Source organism: Schistocerca americana, chromosome 3 (assembly GCF_021461395.2).
Source record: "Schistocerca americana isolate TAMUIC-IGC-003095 chromosome 3, iqSchAmer2.1, whole genome shotgun sequence".
In the NCBI taxonomy this organism is placed as follows: Eukaryota; Metazoa; Arthropoda; class Insecta; order Orthoptera; family Acrididae; genus Schistocerca; species Schistocerca americana.
The window spans coordinates 379,993,603-380,020,978 of NC_060121.1; the positions used below are offsets into that span (position 1 = coordinate 379,993,603).

The window sequence follows — 27,376 nt, forward strand, 5'->3', positions numbered from 1 at the left end:
CTGACATGTTCCACATCCTGGAGGACCTCCTCACTACGGATCAATTGGAATCAAAGTAAATCTAATCTAATCTAATCCATGTAGCGGTCGCAATACATAACCCGGGGATTTCTGACATGTTCTCCCTATTGGACACAGGTCTGGCTGCAGTATTGTGTAAGAAGATGCATAATAACACGTTATTGGGCCATGAGCAAAATCAGGAGCTGGATGACTTGGTTAGCAAGTTTATAAATGAGTTCTCGTTTCTACCAGCAAAAGCTCGAGGAGCGGTACACAAACTTTGAGTTACTGCGATGAGTCGCCTACAGTGAGGGCATACCCACTTGCATGGAAGTACCGCAGAGCAGTTATTAAAGCAACCAAGGCGATGGAGGTCCTCAGAATTATATCTATGGCCATGTCCAAACGTGTAAATCCCCTCCTGGTTGTCCCTAAGAAAGATGGCTCGGTGTGATGATGCCAAGGTAAGTGTGCCTTAAATGAGTACACTGAGGGCAGATGGAACATGGTCATAACTGATTCAGGACATCCTTCAACGATTCTCTGGAGAATATTGCTACACAGTCTGGACATTACGGCAAGATTCGATCATGCTGAGCTCGATGCATCTTGCCAAAGTGCACTGTTTTGCTGTTAGAGAAGAAACAACAGAGTGCCATCATCGTTAAGAACTCGAATTTGGCATTTGCAAGCTCCCTGAAAACTACAATGCCGGAATTTTGCATCATCTACGTTGACGACATAGTTGTCACATGAATGACATTTCCAGAACACACGTGCCACATGAGACAGCAGCACGTGGCACTTCGGAGGTACAACGTGACACCCAGACCCGACAAAGCCAACTTCGTGCAAAGAATGTGACCTATCTCGGGTTTGAGATCTCGCCAGAAGTTACCCGTCCACAAAGGGGCAAAGTAACGGAAATGACCAAAATGAAACCCTGCATGCTGCGAGAATCGAGACGGTTCTTGGGCTTCATCTCATTTTACAGGGAGTACGCAGTCAACTTCTACACAGATGTTGAGTCCTCTATTTGCGCTGCTGAAGAAGGGCAAGCAGTGGTGTTGGAGAAATGAGTATGTAAACGCTTTCGAGAAAGTAAAGTCTGCGTTCCCAGACAGCATATGTCTGCCGCATCGTGACTTCTAGGCATTTTTTCCAACTCTTCACAGATGGGAGTGTGCGAGGCATTGGGACCTGCCGGCAACAGGACGGCAAACATGGGAGAATCCGCGTTGTAGCCATATGCAAATGCTACACAGAGGCACGGTACTTCACTACCGAACTGGAAATGCTTGCCATTGGCAATTAACAAGAGAGTTTAGGAGTCACCTGTTCAGCCAAAATAACTTGTTTGTGTACTGACCTCCACACTGTTGCATTCCTAAAAACTGTCAGGCATGCTAGCAGCAGTGTAATACGGTGGACCCAGCGATACAGGAGGAGGAGGAGATTACTGTTTAACGTCCCGTCGACAACGAGGTCATTAGAGGCGGAGCACAAGCTCGGATTAGGGAAGGATGGGGAAGGAAATCGGCCGTGCCCTTTCTAAGGAACCATCCCGGCATTTGCCTGAAGCGATTTAGGGAAATCACGGAAAACCTAAATCAGGATGGCCGGACGCAGGATTGAACCGTCGTCCTCCCGAATGCGAGTCCAGTGTGCTAACCACTGCGCCACCTCGCTCGGTGCAGCGATACAGGAATACAATATCAACATTGTGTATTGGCGGGGTGAGGCAACAAATTTGCCGACTACTTGACCTGAAATCCTTCGTGGAAAGATGGTGATGGACACGTCGAGCCTGAAAATAATGAAGTAATAATGGCTGTGTTACAACACCGCAACCACGCGTGAGACTAAAAATACAGGAAGGAGTTGGCTGACGGTCAAGACCTACAACCAGATATCTAGCGAGTCATTGATTTTTTGCAATATGGCATGGGTGGAGAGGACACACGAAGGAGAAATGCAGCCTTACAGCGCACGGTCAAGCGGAGGATTTGTTTTCAGTGGCATGTTAAAGAGTTAAAGGCGGAAAATTTAGCTTCCTGACGTACTTTTAAAAGATTTGATCGATTGCTACCACCAGCACCTTGGCCGCTGCTAAGTGACGAATTTGTGTGTGACAGTCGCCAAAAAGTGGAATGACACTGTGCTCATACTGAGGGTTGCAGAGACGGTTAGGTTCAAAATGGCTCTGAGCACTATGGGACTTAGCATCTGTGGTCATCAGTCCCCTAGAACTTAGAACTACTTAAACCTAACTAACCTAACGACATCACACATATCCATGCCCGAGGCAGGATTCGAACCTGCGACCGTAGCGGTCACGCGGTTCCAGACTGAAGCGCCGAGAACCGCACGGCCACACCGGCCGGCTGACGGTTAGGTAATGTGATATATGTCAGCATGTGAAACACTGAACATGATTGTTCAAGGTGAAATGCAAGTCATCACAATGGAAGCGCCGAACGACCTGGTGTGCCTGGATCTCTAAAGCCCACTTCCGTAGGGTTGGTTCGTGCGACAATTTATCTTCGCTGTTGTGGACGCCTTCACGAAATATTTAAGGCCTTACACCAGAAACCTTAACATGACAAAAGGCTGCGTTGAAATATTGATGGATGATTATGTCCACTCATGTGGTAAGCTCAAGAGTATTCTCTTAGGCCATGTGACGACGCTTTAATGTCCCAAGATGGTAGGTAGGATTGCAGAAGGCGGGAATCAAAGTGATCTTCTCCTCAATCAGAAACCCTCAGTCAAACCCTTTAGACCAATGCAGCTGGGAGCGCGCTTTAGGATATTGGTTGGTTCAAATGGCTCTGAGCACTATAGGACTTAACTTCTGAGGTCATCAGTACCCTAGAACTTAGAACTACTTAAACCTACCTAACCTAAGGACATCACACACATCCATGCCCGAGGCAGGATTCGAACCTGCGACCGTAGCGGTCGCGCGGTTCCAGACTGTAGTGCCTAGAACCGCTCGGCCACTTCGGCCGGCTGGGATATTGGTTTCTCGCAGGCACAATGCCTCGGTCCAATGCTTACCGGAGATACAGAGGTACTTAAATGATGCTTCGGATTGTATTATGGGATACAGTTTCAGAAACCAGGGAAGTCCATGGCAGAAAAAATTTTAAAAGCTCTTTACGGTAAGAGAAGCAGAGACACATCAGCAATACGTGAGCTGGGCCTGAGAGTTCATAATAGAAAAGGCAGCAAAAGGGATTGAAAAAAGGAAATAAAAAGGGTAAAGGCTTATGACATCAGGGGCAGAGTTATCATAAGGACGCACAGACGACGGACACCGAAAGGGAAAGGATTATGGAGCTCTTCCACCTGTACTGGAACTCATAAGTGGCACGACAGGCAGTGGCTCTGAATGCCTATGCTATCCATGGCAATGAGTGCGAATTTGGGGTATTTAACTACTGCAGCCTGCACTTACATTCCCCATCATAATCAGAACAGGTAATCCAAGCAGTAGCTATTGTTATTAATGAGTAATCAGCATCTTTTGTTTATGCCACAAATTCGGTTGCATTTAGTGTATCTGTGTACTCATTTTTATGCCTGACGTTTTATAGCAATAATAGCAGTGGTCACTTGTCTTGAATGAGTATAGAAGAGTGATGTGCACAGGTGAGTGTGTACATATCCATATGCTTGCACGCAAGCCAACCCACGCAAGTCACATTTGCAACACTGCCCACACTTTCATGTATCTAAGTCTGCTCTGCGCTGAGGCTGTGCTGATACCATATTTCGTATTTTAATCATGGCAATGTACTGCTTCTTTGTCTACATTGCGGCCGGCCGAAGTGGCCGTGCGGTTAAAGGCGCTGCAGTCTGGAACCGCAAGACCGCTACGGTCGCAGGTTCGAATCCTGCCTAGGGCATGGATGTTTGTGATGTCCTTAGGTTAGTTAGGTTTAACTAGTTCTAAGTTCTAGGGGACTAATGACCTCAGCAGTTGAGTCCCATAGTGCTCAGAGCCATTTTTGTCTACATTGCGGTCGATGTTAATTTATTAATGTATGTTTGTATATGCACGTATGGATGATAAGTGCTACCCACGTGTAACAAACTTGTACCGCAATCTTGTTGCAGCCTGCGGAAATGCTTGAACTAAATGGTGCAAGTAAGAGTGCAAAGAACGAAACGGTAGGTGATATTGCATTACGTTATTTAGTAAGCTTATGCTCCAGGTATGTAAGCTAGTGCATGAAACTTAATTTAAGATGTTTAAGTTATAATATTAACTAGGTACGCTAGGAGTGAAGATTAAAATACGTTACCGGTACCTTCACTAGTTCCCACGCAAGCTCTGCTCATTACACAAGTGAGCACCGGTGGATACACAAATGAAATGTTCTCCTTATAGCAGATGAAGCTCTCAGCAAGTTTAAACAATACGTGAAGTTTTGTGAGGCAGATGGTCAAAAGCTGGCAGTTATAGGAGGCAGCATATCAAACTGCGCACACCCCATCCACAGCGATCGCGAATAGCGCAGTGCAGTGGAATAAAATACTCTTTTGTTTTGATTTGTTCTTGTTTTTCTGTCTTTTGGAACCTATCAAGAAAGACGTACATAATATATTCTTTCCTCTGTGGTCATTCCTAAAGCAGAAACAGGCCACATCCGTTCCGGAAACTGATCATAATGTGTTAAAACCGCGTGGTGTCACATATTTTACTTTTTTATTATTACTCATTTACTTTTTGTACACACTGCCTGACAAAAAAAAAAAAAAGTAAAGCATCCAAAAGGAGACAGCGTAACAAAATGAAACTTCATGGTTGAAGGGAACGTGATCTTATTTCAGTGATTACAAAATCGAGTCAGATTTCTAAGAACTTGGCAGTATGAGTACACTTATCAGTAAGATGTCGAACCTCCTCTCTTTTGGATACATACACCGATTTGGTTGGGAAGGGTGTTATAAAGCTGTTGTAACCTCTCCTGAGGCAGGCTGGCCTCCAACTGAAGTAACTTGTCATTGATATCCTACATACTGGCCCTGGAACGGACTTGAGGTATGTGCTGGTCCCACACACTTTCTATCAGGGACAGATCTTGGGATCTTGCTGGGCACAGGAATACTTCAACGTCATGCACACAGTTCATAGAGACATGTGTAGTATATGGGCAAGAATTCTCAGTAATAAGGTATTGAAGTTTCCAGCACAAGCTGCAGATTTCCGCCCTCATCACTGGTAATGTCAGATTATAACATCAAGCAATGCTCTCAAATTTACCCCCTGATTCTCCTACCATTCCTCTAATGTCACAGTCCAAGATAGTGGACCGACTTGTCCATGATAGGTAATCCATGATGCTCACTTGTGCTAAGTACAGAATCCAAGAAACTGGACCTGAGATTAGCCTGCAAAGTTGCCAGGTCACTTGTGCTAAGTTTAGAATCCTATCCTTAGTTTAAAACGATGGGAAATGTAAAGCAGTCGTCAGCCCTAGATGTCGCAAGTTTATAATGATGGGAAATCCCAGATTGAAGTGGTGTCACATTAAGCATTTGGGCTGTGTTTGGTAGGATAGGATAGGAACAACTGTGTTAGTGTTTTATTTATTCAAACAAATACATTTCTCACAAAATATAGAGTTCATCCTGTAAAGTGTAGTATTTGCCAATAAGACCTGTACTTTGCAACCCAAAAGTCCAGTTCCTTGGTACTTACAACAAGCACTTTGTGATGTACCTTTAAAATCGCTGAAAGCCTCACAAATAGTGCAGTCTTCTGAGGTTGACTCCATGAGCATCTGTGAGGCATGCAAATCAGTGTCACCATAAAGAGGATGAACATATATGGTTTACAGAAAGAGGTGGAGAGAGTAGAGCTGTGGAACCACTATGGTTAGAACAGTGGAAGCTTTGAGATTAAGGTGTTCAGTTTGTGACTTTAGTCACTCGATTGTAGACAAAGGCTTTCCAGCGTTATGGATCCAACGTAAAGCAGCTGCTGCATCAGTCCACTCAGTCACTTTCCTTAGGTCGCAGTCAGTAGCTTGGCAGAAGTAGCATGAAAGTCTTGTACCTAAAAGTTCTCCAAATAGGTCTAGATGTGGCAGAGTAGCCCTTTTGAATGATGGAAGTCCTGCCTTACTGCATACTAGATGAATGACAAGTGTTGCAGATGTGCAATTGAAGATAATTGATATTACCATGTGACCATTCACAATTACTGCTGAAGATGTGCAGGGAGTTATTTGCCAGATGTACATATCAGATATACCCACAGGATTCCTAAAGCATTTCTGACGAATGGTCGCGTGCTTTCTTCAGCAAGGTTACTACCAATTTATACCACGTTCATTGTGAGCCAGCATTTTCTATTTTGAACTCAATGTACACAGTATGTTAGCCTCCAATCAACCATCCTATAAACAGAAAACGATCTAGTGTTTGGGCTAGTACTGCATTTTTAAATGATTTTTTTCAAGTGATTTTTCCCATAAATTGTAATGAACAATTCAGCTTCTATCCAAACTGCTTGCAAGTACCGTATGCCGGAAGCAACAGAGAAATCGTGTAGTTCACATTAGCCCTTCACTTCATCGTTTGCCAGACTCTGAAGTGATATAAGGGATAAGATTCTAAAGATTATAGGGGCTGGTATATGTTACAGGAAAAAGCGGAGTTGTCCTCTTCTTGCGCCGAAGTCATGGCCATATCATGATTTGATAACCTCTCTATGCTGAATATTAGATTTCAAAAACTTGGACTTCTTCGCTGAATGACTGCAGGCTCTGGTGGTACAATAAGTAAAAATGGACATTGTAAATTAGTAATGAAATCACACCAATGGTGGATCAGTGCCACATCGAAACGTTGCATCTTCCCTGTGAGAAAAGCTGAGAAATAGAACTCTTAATACAATAAATAACGAGATAAACATGTGATCTAGCACACTAGTAAAAAAAAAAAAAAAAAAAAAAAAAAACAACACTTTAGTAACTCAAAATTAATTCATGTATTACAAATCACTTACAAACTACAGCCCACAATGCTTACATTACGGTGGCTGAAAGCAGAAATACCAAATGCTAACAGTTTTCTCCTACCTGCCCTCTGAAAAATTTTAAGTCTGTGCCTTCCCTTATTACACATGTGATGCAAATATCAACATTAACTCTTTGTTGACAAATTGTCACACAAAATTTTACACAAAAAATTATTTTTTAGAAAATGATATTACAATGCCCCCTTGAATGACTATGATACAATTTGATGCTTCATTGGGAGTAGTTATTCAGTCTTTTTACACTGGGATAGAAAAGTTAATGTGTATGCATTTCTTTTACTTGTCTGATAAAAACAATTGCAATTAGTGTACTATTCGTCCATGGTGAACTATTTCATGCAGACTTGTCTTGTTGCACATACCAGCATAGTATATGAGCAACACAATGACCTGGTGACTGTTGATTCCAGACACTTGTCAGTTTGCATAAGCGACACAATGCAGGCTGCAAGTCTATTGGAAGACAGACAACAGATGCACATTGTGATGTCAGATGCAGGTTGTGGTGTCACACATGGGTTATGTGACGTCACCAATGTGGTGTCAGGCTGGCTGGTTTATATCTTTGGAAAGCCCATGGTCCGCGCACACAGTGCTGTCTTGTTGGTTCTCATTCCAGCATCTGCTCGCATATGTGCACCAGTGGCGGGGGGTCTATAATTCGTGAAACATTTTTACTGTCACAGCAGTCTTCTTTTGAAAGGATGCACTTATAATGGTGCATACAGGGTTAAAATGCACAGATAAATACACATACAATAGCCAAAAAACTTGATTCACTTCTTTACAACAGATAACAACATAGGGCCAAAATGTATAATTACTTATTTTTTCATAGAATTTTTCCATCTGGTAAGACTTGGACATTGCTCGTTGTATAAGAATAATGTAAGTTTAGGCAAAACTAAAAGTTCGTTCTCTATTTAGATGATATGAGGTGTCTTTTTATAGCAAGGTCTGTTTTATTGTAGACACTAGTAGTTCGCTCACATACCGCAACGAGTGCATGCGTCGTGTACCGGTATGCCTCGGGAACAACTGTGCTCAGTTCCAGCTCTGTAGCTAACCTGTATGGTTCTGTTCTGTGCTTTCAGAATGTTTAAGATTATCAACTCGCCCACCGCATGTGAGGTTCGCTCAGTGATATGGTTTTTGTTACCAAGGAACCTGTCTGCTGCAGAAATTCATCAACAGATTTGCGAAGTGTACGGTGATACTGTTATGAGTGAAAGCAAAGTGTGTAAGTGGGTAGGCCGTGACAACATCTATGATGAGGACTGCTCCAGTCGCCCTTCTTTGATTACAGACGATTTGCACATTTTCTCATTATGTTGATGTTGTTGTTGTTGTGGTCTTCAGTCCTGAGACTGGTTTGATGCAGCTCTCCATGCTACTCTATCCTGTGCAAGCTTCTTCATCTCCCAGTACCTACTGCAACCTACATCCTTCTGAATCTGCTTAGTGTATTCATCTCTTGGTCTCCCTCTACGATTTTTACCCTCCACACTGCCCTCCAATGCTTAATTTGTGATCCCTTGATGCCTCAAAACATGTCCTACCAACCGATCCCTTCTTCTAGTCAAGTTGTGCCACAAACTTCTCTTCTCCCCAATCCTATTCAATACCTCCTCATGAGTTATGTGATCTACCCACCTTATCTTCAGCATTCTTCTGTAGCACCACATTTCGAAAGCTTCTATTCTCTTCTTGTCCAAACTAGTTATCGTCCATGTTTCACTTCCATACATGGCTACACTTCATACAAATACTTTCAGAAACGACTTCCTGACACTTAGATCTATACTCGATGTCAACAAATTTCTCTTCTTCAGAAACGATTTCCTAGCCATTGCCAGCCTACATTTTCTATCCTCTCTACTTCGACCATCATCAGTTATTTTGCTCCCCAAATAGCAAAACTCCTTTACAACTTTAAGTGTCTCATTTCCTAATCTAATTCCCTCAGCATCACCCGACTCAATTCGACTACATTCCATTATCCTTGTTTTGCTTTTGTTGATGTTCATCTTATATCCTCCTTTCAAGACACTGTCCATTCCATTCAACTGCTCTTCCAAGTCCTTTGCTGTCTCTGACAGAATTACAATGTCATCGGTGAACCTCAAAGTTTTTATTTCTTCTCCATGAATTTTAATACCTACTCCGAATTTTTCTTTTGTTTCCTTTACTGCTTGCTCAATATACAGATTGAACAACATCGGGGAGAGGCTACAACCCCGTCTTACTCCCTTCCCAACCACTGCTTCCCTTTCATGCCCCTCGACTCTTATAACTGCCATCTGGTTTCTGTACAAATTGTAAATAGCCTTTCGCTCCCTGTATTTTACCCCTGCCACCTTTAGAATTTCAAAAAAAGTGTATTCCACTCAACATTGTCAAAAGCTTTCTCTAAGTCTACAAATGCTAGAAACGTAGGTTTGCCTTTCCTTAATCTTTCTTCTAAGATAAGTCGTAAGGTCAGTATTGCCTCACGTGTTCCAGTGTTTCTACGGAATCCAAACTGATCTTCCCCAAGGTTGGCTTCTACTAGTTTTTCCATTCGTCCGTAAAGAATTCGTGTTAGTATTTTGCAGCTGTGACTTATTAAACTGATAGTTCGGTAATTTTCACATCTGTCAACACCTGCTTTCTTTGGGATTGGAATTATTATATTCTTCTTGAAGTCTGAGGGTATTTCACCTGTTTCATACATCTTGCTCACCAGATGGTAGAGTTTTGTCAGGACTGGCTCTCCCAAGGCCGTCAGTAGTTCCAATGGAATGTTGTCTACTCCGGGGGCCTTGTTTCGACTCAGGTCTTTCAATGCTCTGTCAAACTCTTCACGCAGTATCATATCTCCCATTTCATCTTCATCTACATCCTCTTCCATTTCCGTAATATTGTCCTCAAGTACATCGCCCTTGTGTAGAACCTCGATATACTCCTTCCACCTTTCTGCTTTCCCTTCTTTGCTTAGAACTGGGTTTCCATCTGAGCTCTTGATATTCATACAAGTCGTTCTCTTATCTCCAAAGGTCTCTTTAATTTTCCTGTAGGCAGTATCTATCTTACCCCTAGTGAGATAGGCCTCTACATCCTTACATTTGTCCTCTAGCCATCCCTGCTTAGCCATTTTGCACTTCCTGTCGATCTCATTTTTGAGATGTTTGTATTCCTTTTTGCCTGCTTCATTTACTGCGTTTTTGTATTTTCTCCTTTCATCAATTAAATTCAATATTTCTTCTGTTACCCAAGGGTTTCTACTAGCCCTCGTCTTTTTACCTACTTGATCGTCTGCTGCCTTCGCTACTTCGTCCCTCAAAGCTACCCATTCTTCTTCTACTGTATTTCTTTCCCCCATTCCTGTCAATTGTTCCCTTATGCTCTCCCTGAAACTCTGTATAACCTCTGGTTCTTTCAGTTTATCCAGGTCCCATCTCCTTAAATTCCCACCTTTTTGCAGTTTCTTCAGTTTTAATCTACAGGTCATAACCAATAGATTGTGGTCAGAGTCCACATCTGCCCCTGGAAATGTCTTACAATTTAAAACCTGGTTCCTAAATCTCTGTCTTACCATATATAATCTATCTGATACCTCTTAGTATCTCCAGGGTTCTTCCATGTATACAACCTTCTTTCATGATTCATAAACCAAGTGTTAGTTATGCTTATGTTGTGCTCTGTGCAAAATTCTACCAGGTGGCTTCCTCTTTCATTTCTTAGCCCCAATCCATATTCACCTACTATGTTTCCTTCTCTCCCTTTTCCTACACTTGAATTCCAGTCACCCATGACTATTAAATTTTCGTCTCCCTTCACAATCTGAATAATTTCTTTTATTTCATCATACATTTCTTCAATTTCTTTTTCATCTGCAGAGCTAGTTGGCATATAAACTTGTACTACTGTAGTAGGTGTGGGCTCCGTATCTATCTTGGCCACATAATGCGTTCACTATGCTGTTTGTAGTAGCTTACCCGCATTCCTATTTTCCTATTCATTATTAAACCTACCCCAGCATTACCCCTATTTCATTTTGTGTTTATAACCCTTTAATCACCTGCCCAAAAGTCTTGTTCCTCCTGCCACCAAACTTCACTAATTCCCACTATATCTAACTTTAACCTATCCATTTCCCTTTTTAAATTTTCTAACCTACCTGCCCGATTAAGGGATCTGACATTCCACGGTCCGATCCGTAGAACGCCAGTTTTCTTTCTCCTGATAACGACATCCTCTTGAGTAGTCCCCGCCCGGAGATCTGAATGGGGGACTATTTTACCTCCGGAATATTTTACCCAAGAGGACGCCATCATCATTTAATCATACAGTAAAGCTGCATGCCCTCGGGAAAAATTATGGCTGTAGTTTCCCCTTGCTTTCAGCCGTTCGCAGTACCAGCACAGCAAGGCCATTTTGGTTATTGTTACAAGGCCAGATCAGTCAATCATCCAGACTGTTGCCCTTGCAACTACTGAAAAGGCTGCTGCCCCTCTTCAGGAACCACACGTTTGTCTGGCCTCTCAACAGATACCCCTCCGTTGTGGTTGTACCTACGGTACGGCTATCTGTATCGCTGAGGCACGCAAGCCTCCCCACCAACGGCAAGGTCCATGGTTCATGGGGGGGGGGGGGGGAGGGGGGGGGGGATGAACACACTAAGGAAATAAAATCTTCAGAAACATCAAACTCCAAACCAGAAACTCTGTCGGAGTTTCCTAACACAAAATGATGTCAATTAAATACAGTCTGCTCATGCAGGAAGTACTAAGTGGTCGCCCATATGGTTTTATTGCAAGAAATGGATCATTAGGCCTATAATTAATCTACTATTAAGTTTTCTCATCCACCTACTTATTTGTAACAACAAAATATAAGATTTGTGTGTGTTTACATCTGAGAGAGAACACAGCTTTAATAGTCCAGCCAGTATTGGGACAAAGAAAAAAAAAAAATCGATACAAAAACATTACTTCAGTAGTGCAAATAGTGTAGTAATATTAATTTTGTCTGTTATAGATTGAATTCCTCAAACTTCATTTGGAGTTAGTTGCTGATAAGGCCTTATGCTGCTATTCACCACTGTAGACTGCACACTTCAAACATGCAACTGCATTCTCCTATACTTCATTTCTGAGTTGATAACACAAAAACGCCACTGACATCACTCTCATAGTAATGATAGATGCTTCAGCTATCACTGTTGTTACTTAACATAATGAAAAAACTGTTTGTGAATAATTTGAAAAAGACACATTTCCTTAATGGTGACCAATAACAAACCGAGTGTCAGATTTTCCATTTTGCGATAATGACGCTGGATCGGATCCACATGAAATTGATCTATATCAGTAATCTACTTATCCATACAATGTCTTTCCCCCAAGAGTTTCAAGCTGCGACGTTATTCCAGCTTCATTTTCTTGTCAATCTTCACAATTTTGTTTTTGTTTACATTCAGAGCTGCAGCAGTTCTATTGGTTACATTTTTAATGGACAGCAGCAAGCCGCCACTGAAATTCCCAGTTTCGAAGCAAGAACGTACAACACAAACAATTTATATCAACTGACGTCATTTGACAATCACCTGGCCATGAGACCAACATAAAACTTTTTCTTTCATAACTTTCGACAAACTACATTGAGGTGAGAAAAGTCATGGGATATCCTCTAATATCGTATTGGACCTCCTTTTGCCCGGCTCAGTGCAGCAACTTGAGGTGGCATGGACTCAACAAGTCGTTGGAAGTCCCTTGCAGAAATACTAAGCCATCCTGCCTCTAAATCCATCTGTAATTATGAAAGTGTTGCTGGTGTAGGATGGTGTGTGTACACTGACCTCTCAAATTGTGTCCCATAATTGTTTGATGGGATTCATGTCAGGTAATCTGGGTGGCCAAATCATTCACTCAAATGTCCAGAATGTTCTTCAAACGAATTGCAAAAAACTTTGGCATGGCGACATGGCAACATGAAGTCAACGAGTTGCTGCAAATGGTCTCCGTCCATTACATCCCACTTCGCTTTCTGTGGTTAGTTCATGCAGCATTGCTTTTCTGTTAGGACTGACAACACTATGCATTATGGAGGCGTCAGATTGCACATAAGGCCATAGTTTTCCCATTGTCTAGGGTCCAAAATGTGGTCACAAGCCCAGAAGAGACACTGCAGATGATGTGATGCTCTAAGCAAAGGCACTCGCGACTGATGTCTGCTGCCGTAGCCAATTAATGCCGAATGTCATGGCACTGTCCCAAAGTATACGTTCCTCGCACAACCCACTTCGCTTCCTGTGGTTAGTTCACGCAGCATTGCTTTTCTGTTAGGACTGACAACACTATGCAAATGGCACTGCTCTCCGTCATTACATGAAGGCCGTCTGCCACTGCACTGCTGATGAAGAGATGTAATGCCTGAAATTTGTTATTCCCAGCACACTCTTGACACTGTGGACCTCAGAATACTGAATTCCCTAAAAATTTCCAAAACTGAATGTTGCATGCGTCCAGCTCCAGCAGCCATTTTGTTACTCCCATCGTGTGGCTACAATCATGTCGGAAGCCTTTTCATTTGGTTCACCTGAGTACAAATGACAGCTCTGCAAATACACTGCTCTTTCATACCTTTTGTATGCGATAGTACACATCTGTATATGTGCATATCACAATCCCATGACTTTTGTCAATTCAGTGTACTTCAGACATTGACCGATATAATGTAACAACAAATAAAAACTCATGCAACAGTAAAAAGACAACAAACTAAATCAAAGGGTGCAACTATAACACAGGACAAGGAGTCCATAACCCACGCACAGGACACTTCATACTGAGTAGCAAATAGCTGATTCACCTGCCAAAGTAAGAGCTATGTCCCCGACCTCTACAATGGCCACTGCCATTAGCAAATCGTCTGACAAACTCGATGGCCTCCACCAAACTTATCAAACTGGAACATCCAATTGCTGAGCACAGATTTCAATGACTGCTTTCGGCACTGCATGCATTCTTCCCATCGATACCAGTGTTTCTAAACTGTGCTGGTGGGCACCCCCCCCCCCCCTCCTTATAAAATATCCTACAGTACATTCTCCTCCCTCCCCCCTCAACCATCACTAGTTCCGTATCCACCTGCCTCTGTCTCCTTCCCTGCTACAACTCCAGCCTAACACACACACACACACACACACACACACACACACACACACACACACACACACACCTGATATTCACCCAGTGCACCTGCATAGTCCTTGTAAAGCCTCCCAATGCTGCACCTAACAGCCCACCATCCTGTCCTTGCCACATTCCTGAACACTTCAACATGCAGCTCTAGAGCATCTTTCTTACCCCACCTCTAATCTGGTATCCCTCCTCCTCCCTGCCTCATTCTTCTGCTGTACCCCGCCACCCATCACACCAGCCTAGATCACTATTCACCACAGTGAGACCTTAACACTACGATACGAGGGTGGTCATTGGATGTTGTTGACTTGTTTACTTATGAATGTGTGTGTGTATGTGTGTTTGTTTCTTTGACACTAAAAATAAACATGTACAATTGCTTTGTGATCAAAAATGTATTTATTAAGACATTTTATCATTACATACAAACTGCTTAAAATCGTAACAGGTAGGATTCAGATATGTCAATGACTACATCAAAAAAAAATTTTTTTTTTGTTCTGGATACGCATATCAGATTACAAACTTTCAGAAGTCTATCAATGCAAGAAATGAGATTAATTGCTTTGAGTTACAGTATGCACTGCTAAGCACTTTTGATGGATGATAATTTGTTTTTGATAAAAGGTCCACTCACTGCAACAAATGATGCAGTCAAATTAGGTTGCTACTTCAGATTTACATATAAGCCTCCAAATATTCAACTTTTTCCCTGCAACTGAATTTTTGGAGATTTATACACCAGTGAGAGTATCATGTCATCACACTAAATTACCTGAACAATTCCAAGACAATTATACACATTCACTAGACATTCAACCATTCGTTTTGCAAAGAAAAGGTTTCAGTCGAAGGTGGCATAATTACATGGCCATAGTTAGTTGTAAAATTTTCAAACAGCTCCTTCTGCAAATACATATAATCACCCACACAACTTTCCTTACTTTGTTGCAATTAACAGCCATGAAAAATACATGACAACATCAACATGACAGATCTATACAGCATCAGTCATTCTGCGATACAGTGCAGCATGAAACCAAACAGGCTACTTCGTTTCTTAGCATTTACAGTTCACCTTCTCTCTCATTTTCAGCTAAAGCAAGAGGAAGGCATATATTATGAAAAAACAGTATTCACTAGACAAAGAAATTATTAGTCAGTCAGTTCTGCATGTCTACTTACTGTTTTATTTATACGATACATTGTGATCTGTTTTGACAGTTACTTAGACAATGCTTACAAAATGTAAATACTTAATAAGGAATGTATACCATCTAGTAAATAAATCACAAATATGTACATGTATGTCGTAACAGCTACAGCTGTGTTAATACTGGAACAATAATTAAGCGTGAAGATCAAGTGTCCTATGGTGATGGGATTATATGAAAGCTGTGGCATATGGTAACGATGTTGTACAATATAATCAAGATACACAAAAATATGCCACTGGATTCAAATTTTATGACACTCACCAGAAATTTAATTCCCATTAGCCTTTACAAGTTATGTCCATTTGAAAGGAACATCTAAGGACTCAGGATGAGAAGCCGACATTACTGATGATTAAAGAGATAAAATTCCAGCCTTTGATAGAACTTTGTGGAAAAGAATTTGGTCCATTCCACTGCACACACATGCAGATTTTGCACCTAAATACAGTAGAATGCTCATCTATTACTTCTCCGTGATGTTCTCAGTTGTTTCTCCAACTCAAATTGCCTAATATCAGTCCTCTGCAGGAAATCCAGTTTGTCAAGGTACCTGGAAACATAACATTTTAATTGTCAATCATAAATCAATATACTGAATGTGAAAATAAAAAATATAATTCATGTAACTTTCATCACTGTGCAATGATGTACCCATATAAGTTCAAACCTTTGACATGATACATAAACCATCAGAAGTCAACAATGTAATGCAGAACAAAGCCAAGCAAAACAGAAAATGCAATAATATCTTAAGTGTTGAAGCCTCTTGGACTATGTGCAAGTCAATATACACTCCTGGAAATTGAAATAAGAACACCGTGAATTCATTGTCCCAGGAAGGGGAAACTTTACTGACACATTCCTGGGGTCAGATACATCACATGATCACACTGACAGAACCACAGGCACATAGACACAGGCAACAGAGCATGCACAATGTCGGCACTAGTACAGTGTATATCCACCTTTCGCAGCAATGCAGGCTGCTATTCTCCCACGGAGACGATCGTAGAGATGCTGGATGTAGTCCTGTGGAATGGCTTGCCATGCCATTTCCACCTGGCGCCTCAGTTGGACCAGCGTTCGTGCTGGACGTGCAGACCGCGTGAGACGACGCTTCATCCAGTCCCAAACATGCTCAATGGGGGACAGATCCGGAGATCTTGCTGGCCAGGGTAGTTGACTTACACCTTCTAGAGCACGTTGGGTGGCACGGGATACATGCGGACGTGCATTGTCCTGTTGGAACAGCAAGTTCCCTTGCCGGTCTAGGAATGGTAGAACGATGGGTTCGATGACGGTTTGGATGTACCGTGCACTATTCAGTGTCCCCTCGACGATCACCAGTGGTGTACGGCCAGTGTAGGAGATCGGTCCCCACACCATGATGCCGGGTGTTGGCCCTGTGTGCCTCGGTCGTATGCAGTCCTGATTGTGGCGCTCACCTGCACGGCGCCAAACACGCATACGACCATCATTGGCACCAAGGCAGAAGCGACTCTCATCGCTGAAGACGACACGTCTCCATTCGTCCCTCCATTCACGCCTGTCGCGACACCACTGGAGGCGGGCTGCACGATGTTGGGGCGTGAGCGGAAGACGGCCTAATGGTGTGCGGGACCGTAGCCCAGCTTCATGGAGACGGTTGCGAATGGTCCTCGCCGATACCCCAGGAGCAACAGTGTCCCTAATTTGCTGGGAAGTGGCGGTGCGGTCCCCTACGGCACTGCGTAGGATCCTACAGTCTTGGCGTGCATCCGTGCGTCGCTGCGGTCCGGTCCCAGGTCGACGGGCACGTGCACCTTCCGCCGACCACTGGCGACAACATCGATGTACTGTGGAGACCTCACGCCCCACGTGTTGAGCAATTCGGCGGTACGTCCACCCGGCCTCCTGCATGCCCACTATACGCCCTCGCTCAAAGTCCGTCAACTGCACATACGGTTCACGTCCACGCTGTCGCGGCATGCTACCAGTGTTAAAGACTGCGATGGAGCTCCGTATGCCACGGCAAACTGGCTGACACTGACGGCGGCGGTGCACAAATGCTGCGCAGCTAGCGCCATTCGACGGCCAACACCGCGGTTCCTGGTGTGTCCGCTGTGCCGTGCGTGTGATCATTGCTTGTACAGCCCTCTCGCAGTGTCCGGAGCAAGTATGGTGGGTCTGACACACCGGTGTCAATGTGTTCTTTTTTCCATTTCCAGGAGTGTAGAAAGGTTGATCAGTGAAATGGCAGTGAATAGCTTTCTGTTATGTTTTGCAACTGGGTTCATGTTAGTACACTTTAAAATCAGTTGATGACAATCAGGACTACAAGATTTGTAAATAAAGTAAAACACTGAAACTGAACTTTATTAGCCTGCATATGTATTCAAATTGCTACATCATATCATCACGAACACCAATTACCAAAGGAAAGTCAACCAGAGTTTTTTTATCCTTTACAATCAAATGCTGAACTTCAGACTGAACCACACAACTACATTTTAATGGGGAATTTTTGTCTTACAATTGTTGCTTTCTACATCACTGAAGACTAAGATAATGAAAAACTAAACTAAAAACTGAAATCTTATAAATAATAGAAGTCAATGCAAATCAAATTAGAATTTGTTAGTGAGGTCTTAGCCGATGTTGTACTCACCCATCACGACCACGATTGTGCGTTTGAAGTTCTTCTTCAATACCTTCAGCTTTCTTAAAACGATCCCAATCAAGCTTGGACTTCTCAAGAGTTCCCAATTTCTGTTTCTTGTTACCTATCATGCCCAGCACTGAGGACAATCCACCTCTTGCCTTTCCTTGGCCTCTTCCAGCTGCAGGCGCGGGAGAGAGAGATGTTGAATGAGGCTTTGTAGCTGCTGTTTTTGCTTCTACAGAATCAACTGGAACCTCCTTTGTAACCCTGTACACAGTTTTTTGGGACAATAAATTGCCAGTTCCAGCATGTCAACTTCAACAGACAATATAACAGCACCAATTATCATATATTAAGAGTATAATTTATCATTTTATGCAAATATTTTAAAATCTTCAGTTGTCTTGTGTAATCTTCAAAAAAACCGAAAAACTTCCAAAACAGGAAAAGAAGTGAAATGTTGACCATTACAATAACAGTGAACCATGAACTGATGAAGTATTTCAGAACAAGTCACAAAATAAAGTACCATTAGCAGTAATCATAACAAATAATTTTGTATAACTATAAAACACATATTTAAGTTTTGAAGCTAACAACGTGTAGCATCTTTTGCTGTTTTAATTTTATTATTGATCATATTAAACACTCCCTCCTCACCCCTTCTATCCATGTCACATAGTCCTACATCGTCACTCGGTAATTATGAGACAAGATAAGCAAACAGTATTTTTTGACAGCTCAGATGCTTGGGAGGGACGGCCATTAGCCATGCTTGGAAAGCTCAGTCGGCAAAGCACTTGCTTGTGAAAGGCAAAGATCTGATGTCTGAGTCCCAGTCCAACACACAGGTTTAATCTACCACAAAGTTTCACATCAAGTATATTTAAAAGGCAATACATAGCATCACTTTTCTTTATCCACTGCGTGTTTTTTCCCCTCCAAGCATCAAATAATTGTACTTTTTCTCCTTAGGGTTGACTTTGTCACTATTAGAGGTTTTTTTTAAAGGAAAATGGTTTCATCTATTTGTCTTCTTGTTTGTATGTTGGCTATGTTTTTTCTTTATCTGGTATCGTAAAACCAAAATAATTTTCAGTTTTCAGATATTTAGCATCTTTGGTGTAAGAACACTTATACTAAAATATTCAAGTCTTCATACAGCCTGTGCAATGTGTGATGAAAATAGTGCAAAAAGTACCATTAAGGTTAAGACGACAAAGCACAAAATCCACTACTACAGCATGAGTGAGTGATGCAAGAATAAATTAAAACTTCCAATACTAGCAGACCACTCTACCCCCACTACCATTTTCTTCTTGGGAATCCTCCACGACATTCCACTCTTTCCCATTCCATCTTGTTAACCATCTGTGCTAATGCCATGACATTCCATTCTGCCCCATTTCATCTTGTTAACCATCTGTGCTAATGCATTGTGGAACGTTTTGATATTCCATTCTGTTACGTGAATTGTGAATGAGCCTTTAATCTCCCAGGATGTTTTAAAACGATTTACACTTTGCCACAGAGTAAAAGATTCATTCTGAGGCAATTAAAAATTATTGTTCTTCAAGTAAACTAAGGGAGATTCTTCAAATTCATTGTATATGTAAGTTGTAGCATATATATCATAACATTTTATTTTTTAAAATCTGAAATCTGCTTACTTTAACTTACTTTACTTCTTCTCCAGCAAACTCATACACTTTTGTTATGGTCACTTTATTCTCTCTCTCTCTATTTTCCTCTTGCTTCATAACAGTTGCTTCTCTATCAGACTTGCCATTTGGAAGAGAAGCATCATTCTTGTTTTTGGAAACTGACCCTGTATCTTTAAGGAAATCTGTAAATGAAAAACAAGAACTTAACACTTTCTTGTTTATAATATCAAACACAATACAAATCTGCATGTTCTTATTTTGGAAAATAATGTACATACCAGGAGCTCCTCGTCACAAATTACAACTTAACATTATTAAATGCAAATCATAATAAATATGATGCAAATATAAATGAATGACCTGTGCCACTTCGAAGAAACTTTCAGTACTTAAAAATATGAAGCATACAATTTTTGAGCTTTATATAATTGGAAAACATTAAGTTTGCAGCACCCAAAAATAACAGTAATAAAATATGTTTTTACTGATCGGAATGTAAGCTTCATTTTATTTCCAATACCAAACAAGAATTTTTGTACTGAGGAAATCAGCAATGGTTTAAACATGCAGCAGTACTGACTGGATGAGGATTTCAATTTGTTTCTGGGGCGTATACTAGTGGCAGGCATGGCAGTTATCACTGAGACAACCAGTTTTCAGTTACACTATTATATTTTTTCCACACCACCTTAACCTGATTGTTAAAAACAACTCAAAATAACCAGTTTACGAAATAACCAATATTCAGTCTTTTATTCCTATTATTGTCTGTAATAAATGTGCAAATCTAACAAAGTCTGAAAAATTTTGACTCACTCAGATTCAAGACACACAAAATCAAAATATTAAATAGGCAAATAAAAGCAAACTTAGTCCATCCTCATTCACTGCTTTTCCCAAAAAGTGAAAAATGGTTGACTACTACAAAAAAACTCGCCAGTATTCTGCTACCCATTCAAATTTTTTGAAACTCTACTCAAAAATCATGGTGTAATCAGGTATCATACCACTATTCGGGCATTACAAATAGTTATGCTAAAGGGTGAAAACTAAGACTTATTTTTTGTGTTAATTTGTCTGTTTCCGAGGTCTACAAGCAGATAAAAGCATATAATGTAAACACAGGCAGAAGATCAGCTGCTTTCTATTTTTAGTTTATACTATGAATGAATTATTGTTAAGTTTTTAATTTATTTGTGTTATCATATTTTTCCTTCCTCTTTATTATTTCACAGAAATGGCAGATAAATCCTTGATATTTTAAAGCAAACCAAGCATCGTACTTCACTGTTGTTTCACTCTGAAAAAATATTTCCCATGGTAGGGTTGTTACCATTCTGCAGTACAAGGGATGTATGGTGATGACAGCAAGAAAATACCGCACAGACCAGTTGGGGGTAAATCTCACACACAGCACATATGTGTGTACCTTAAGCCATGACACATGGCCACAGGGACATTACTGTCTCAACAACACTCTACCAGTTCCTATGCCGTGTGTTTGTTGCTCATTTCTGTCAGCACTTTTATTAAAATAGTACTGATTGATATCCCCATTTTCTACAATAGTGCAACTTTTCAAACCAATGCAAATTTTGTGAATAAAAATTACTCCTTTTTAAAAAGGTTTATCCAAAAATAAAAAAAAAATAGGACTGCTGGGGCTAACTGATATTTCGGTTTTTCCTGCTCGGTTATTAACACAAATAAAAAGACATCTGTTCTAAGCGAGACAAAACAAACTAAAAAATATTGGTTATTCAGAACTCAAATACTGGCATCGGTTTTAACCTATTGGTTTTTCCCATCCATAACTGATAAGCAGAATGAAATCCACAGCCAACTGCTAGAAATTTGTTGCTGTGTCATGGAAGCTGGTTTCTGTGTGGCAGCGTACTGAGAAAGTAAGAATGAGGGGTAAATTGCAGATGAGAGGGTTAAGTGGGGGGGGGGGGGGGGTGAAAGTGGGGGTGGCTCCAAATACAGCACTTGTTCGACATATTCTCAGCAAGCCCACACATCTCCCTATTTCTGTTCACACAACACAAATAGTGTCTGCCACATTGGAAGCATTCACCCACCCGCTACACACACACACACACACACACACACACACACAGTCAAGTCATAGTTAACAAACCTTCCAAAAGGACAACATTCTTTAATAACCAACTTCGTTCCTCACTTGCTTGCAGTTGCTTTCATACTTCGCTTCGCTTGTTTCAGTAGATACCCCACTAAATAACTAGAGTGTGCCTGAAAAATCTGAAATTCTGCATCAACAGAAATGACAAAAAGTAATGTTCAAATCTAGTGCCTCTCAATGTGAGTTCATTTTTAAAAGCACTGTACTTGATTGTTTCAGGAATTTATTGGGCCACTCAGTTGGAAAACTGATTAACCGATACGACATAATACCTACTATTGGATTATTCCATGTCAAATCAACACATGGTCTAAGCCTCACCATCTCAGACTTTCTTGAAATTTGTCACATGTGTACTGTTGGCATAGACTAGGAGACATGTCAACTCATTTCTGAGTTAAGCGAGCTGAAAAGTTCTCATAAATGGGCCCAAAAACAGCGAACAGCAGTTTTTAGAATTGCTGTAGAAATTTTCCTAACTGAGCTACATCCTGGGATGATTACCATAGCACAGCATTTTTCATGCTCCTTCCTATGGAATACAACAATATATAGGTTAACATAAAATTATTTTCAAAACAAAATTTAAAATTTTAATTAATTTTTTTTCAAAAAGCACGTTTTAAAATTTTCAAATTTGCTCCTAGTATTGTTGCAAATTACAGGCCAAATTGTAAATTTGGGATGATTTCTTCATTAGTAATAGAGGGAAACATTCCACGTGGGAAAAATATATCTAAAACAAAGATGATGTAACTTACCAAACAAAAGCGATGTGTGTATCAACATGCCAGCGCTTTCGTTTGGTAAGTTACATCATCTTCGACAATAATTAGACTATGTACTCAATTGTTGCAACAATACTTACTGTCAGAGTGAGTGTAGCCCTTCCTGAGTGTACATATTCTGAGTTGATCGTGTGTAATAATTACTTACTTGAGAACTTATTGTTTAGGCCAAATATTTAAAACTTCCGTAAAACACAATGTTATTGGAAGCTAGAAAGTAATTTACAATGAGTCATGAAAATGTAAAAATTACTGGCTAATTTTTAACTTATGATCTTCTATTTCAACATTAAGTGTGTAAAACAAATCACTTTAATATAATAGAGGGAAACATTCCACGTGGGAAAAATATATCTAAAAACAAAGATGATGTGACTTACCAAACGAAAGCGCTGGCAGGTCGATAGACACACAAACAAACAAACACACAAAATTCAAGCTTTCGCAACAAACTGTTGCCTCATCAGGAAAGAGGGAAGGAGAGGGAAAGGCGAAAGGATGTGGGTTTTAAGGGAGAGGGTAAGGAGTCATTCCAATCCCGGGAGTGGAAAGACTTACCTTAGAGGGAAAAAAAGGACGGGTATACACGTATATACATATGATATGTGTGGATGGATGTGTGTGTGTGTGTGTGTGTGTGTGTGTGTGTGCGCGCGCGTGCGAGTGTATACCCGTCCTTTTTTTCCCCCTAAGGTAAGTCTTTCCGCTCCCGGGATTGGAATGACTCCTTACCCTCTCCCTTAAAACCCACATCCTTTCGCCTTTCCCTCTCCTTCCCTCTTTCCTGATGAGGCAACAGTTTGTTGCGAAAGCTTGAATTGTGTGTGTGTGTGTGTGTGTGTGTGTGTGTGTGTGTGTGTGTGTGTGTGTGTGTGTCTATCGACCTGCCAGCGCTTTCGTTTGGTAAGTCACATCATCTTTGTTTTTAGATATAAACAAATCACTTTGTTAGAGACAGCAGAAAGCTCAGAAATGTCACATCAGGGATGCCTGAATTGTATCCACAAATAGTCAGTGGTCCAAAACTTTGTAATAAATGTACGAAGGAAATTACTATGTTGAAAATGCACAGTCCATAAGTGACAAAAATGCTGAACCTGAACATTCTCACTCGCAAGCATAATCGCACAGTGACACAGAATTTATGGCTACTTCAGAGGTTGTTCAGTTACTTAATATATCTCTTGAACGGTTCAGTGAATTTCCCATTGTTAAGAGAAAAATGGAATACAAGAAGTATTGCACATTGAAAGTAAGAAAAATTTCCACAACTATGAAATGTAATTTTTTCTCTGGTTCTGCTGAAAATTTGTTACCAGAAAGTGACAGTGATGTTGATAAATGTGAAGCTGTAAAAAATCTGAAAATTAAGTTTTCGAATTGTATGAGTAGAACAAAAAGGCTAATGCTTCTAACATATTTAACAGATAATTGGAGCATTTGAAAGGTTACGCGTGAATTTAACGTGCCAAACTATATTGCAAGGCAGTCAAACAGAATTCTTAAAGAAAAAGGCTTTTCAGAAGGTCCAAATTTAAAACCCGAGAAAAGCTTGCCAACAGAGACAGTGGAAATTGTATGTTCATTTTATGATGATGATGTAGTTAGTAGGACAATGTCAGGTATTAAAGACTATAACAGCTACTGAATCAGATGGATATACATCAAAGATTTCAAAGAGACTCATATTGTGTAAACTTAAAGAGGTGTGCAAAAATTTTAAAGAAAAGTTTTCCTGCTTAAAAATAGATTTCTCTAAATTTGCTGAATTGAGACCTAAAAATTGTAAGTTAGCTGGTCAAACTGGCAAGCTGCAGGTGATGGGCATCACTACTGCAGGGATCTAACAGCCGTCCAGCATGTCCGTGTCTGCTGAGTGGTCCACAATGGTGACCAGCCCAATTACTGCTCACACTGAGGCTGACCCCTCACCCATGGCCGAGTGGGAGGTCACCTCAGGGCATGGCAGGTGGCTGCATGTAATGCCTCCACGATTAGTCTGCTAATCAGGTTCCAGTTTCTAGCAGTTGGTGCCACTGGCCCACAGCCACATGCAGTTGCTTGTCCTGTTTCAGAGAAAATCTCTCCGCCTGCAAGACCCAGGCAATCACAGAAGGTGAGATTATTGGTAACTCCAATGTTATGCATGTTATGGGGGCCCTTACGGACAGGGCTGCCAAGGAGGGGGAGAAAGGCAATGTGCACTTCCGTGTACATACTGGGGGGAGTCATTCCAGATGAGGAACAGCTTCTTCCAGATGCCATGAGGAGCATAAGGTGTAGCCAACTGCGAGTGGTGGCTCACGTCGGGGGCCATTGATGACGATGACGATGACGTTTGGTTTGTGGGGCGCTCAAGTGCGCGGTCATCAACGCCTGTACAAAGTCTGAATTTCTTCACAGTTCAATTTGGCCACTGTCACTGATGATGATGAAGACAAAATAATGAGGACAATGCAAACACCAAGTTCCCAGGCAGAGAAAATCCCCAACCCAGTCGGGAATCAAACCTGGGACCCTGGGATCCAGAGATACGAACGTTAGTCACTAGACCACGAGCTGCAGACTCAGTACCAGTGATGTTTGTTGCTTTGTATTGGATAAAATTCTCTATGGTTTCAAACGGCAACAGAAGTGGTAAAGATTGCCAGTCTTGTTTGAAAGATGAAAGCAGAGCTCACCATTTGCAGCATAGTTGACAGGACCGATTGTGGACATCTGGTACAGAGCTGAGAACGGGGTCTGAATCTGAGGCTCTAACGGGTCTGCGACCGTGTAGGCTGCAGATACCTTGACTTGCACCATAGGGTCATTGGGTTTCAGGTTCCACTGAATAGGTCAGGAGACCACTACACACAGGAGGCAGCTACACAAGTAGCAGGGATCGAGTGGTGCAGACTGGGTGTTTTTTGTTTTTTTTTTTAGGTTAGAGGGTCTCTGAGACTTGCACTCTTTGAGCGCGAGACACAAAAAGGACTTCCGTCTCGAAGGGTGTAGGTTGAACACAGGAAGAACATAGATATGGGAACCACCGGTGAAACAGTTGTAAATTGTCATAGCTGCATTGGGAAACTATCAGAACTCCAAGCACTAACGGAAAGCACTAATGCTCAAATCGTTACAGGCACTGAAAGCTGGCTAAAGTCACAGATAAGATCAGCCAAAATTTTCACGAAGAACCTAACAGTGCTCCGAAAGGATAGGCTAAACAGAGTTGGTGGTTTTGTTTTATTGCTGTTATAAGCAAGTAGATAGTTCCTGTTAGTATTGGCATTATGGCAACTGGAACAGAATAATAACTGGACCTTTTACAGAGCTCCCATTTCAAATCATACATTTGCTGAAAGGTTCAAAGTAAACCTGAGTTTAATTTCAAACGCATACCTCAATCATACAAATAAAGTTGATGGTGACTACTTCACCCTCGATATGTTGGCAAAAATCCATGTTTAAACCTGAATGTACATATAAAACATTATCCAAAATCGTGCTAAATGCATTCTCTGAAAATCATTTTGAGCAGTTAGTTCATGAGCCCATGGTAATAGTAAACAGTGGTGAAAACATACTTGATCTCTTAGTAACAAACAATTCTGAGCTAATAACGAGCATCAAAATGGATACAGGGATTGGTAAACACAGGGTTGTCATAGCGAGACTGGATATTTTAACCTCAAATCCTCCAAAAATAAACAAAAACTATACATATTCAAAAAAGCAGATAAAAATTAACTTGACACCTTCCTGAGAGAAAATCTTCACTCTTCCAAATTAACAATGTAAGGGAAGACCAGATGTGGCTTGAATTTAGAGAAATAGTATCAATAGCAACAGATATTTATACCAAATAAATTAACAAATGACACAGCTGACCCCCGTGGTACACAGAACAGGTCACAACACTGTTGCACAAAGAATGAAAAAAGCACACCATATTCAAAGAAATGCAAAATCCCCAAGATTTGTGATCTTTTACAGAAGCCCGAAATTTAGCGCAGGTTTGAAGGCGAGATGCTTATAACAGTTTCCATAATGAAACGTTTATCTCTAAACCTGGCAGAAAATCCAAAGAGATTTTGATCGTATGTAAAGTATGTTAGCGGGAAGACACAATAAATGCCTTCTCCGCATGACAGCAGTGGAAATACTATCAACAACAGTTCAGCCAAAGCAGAATTACTGAACACGGTTTTCCGAAATTCCTTCACCGCGGAAGAGTAAGCAAATATTCCAGAATTCAAATCAAGAACAGCTGGCAACATGGATAACTTAGAAGTAGTGAAGTAACTTAAATCACTTGATAAAAGCAAGTCTTCCAATCCAGACTGTACACTGACTAGGTTCCTTTCAGAGTATGCTGATACAATAGCTCCATACTCAACAGCCATATACAGGGTGTTACAAAAAGGTACGGCCAAACTTTCAGGAAACATTCCTCACACACAAATAAAGAAAAGATGTTATGTGGACATGTGTCCGGAAACACTTAAATTCCAAGTTATAGCTCATATTACTTCCATGTTAGAGCTCATATTAGTTTCGTCAGTATGTACTGTACTTCCTTGATTCACCGCCAGTTGGCCCAATTGAAGGAAGGTAATGTTGACTTCGATGCTTGTGTTGACATGCGACTCATTGCTCTACAGTACTAGCATCAAGCACATCAGTACGTAGCATTG

The 27,376-nt window shown here is 41.1% G+C and overlaps 1 protein-coding gene across 2 annotated transcripts in view; it reads right to left on the bottom strand.

Moving 5' to 3' along the window:
• Positions 1–14,668: 14,668 nt before the first annotated feature.
• The window catches only part of LOC124605500 (craniofacial development protein 1), a 58,750-nt gene continuing 46,042 nt past the window's right edge, over positions 14,669–27,376 (bottom strand). For both annotated transcript variants that reach the window (XM_047137228.1, XM_047137229.1), the window contains exons 5-7: positions 19,780–19,945; positions 18,106–18,366; positions 14,669–16,008 (exon numbers count right to left, since the gene is read on the bottom strand). In XM_047137228.1, coding sequence (XP_046993184.1) covers positions 15,915–16,008; positions 18,106–18,366; positions 19,780–19,945 — 521 coding nt within the window. In that variant the 3' untranslated portion in view covers positions 14,669–15,914. The remainder of the gene's footprint in view (positions 16,009–18,105; positions 18,367–19,779; positions 19,946–27,376) is intronic.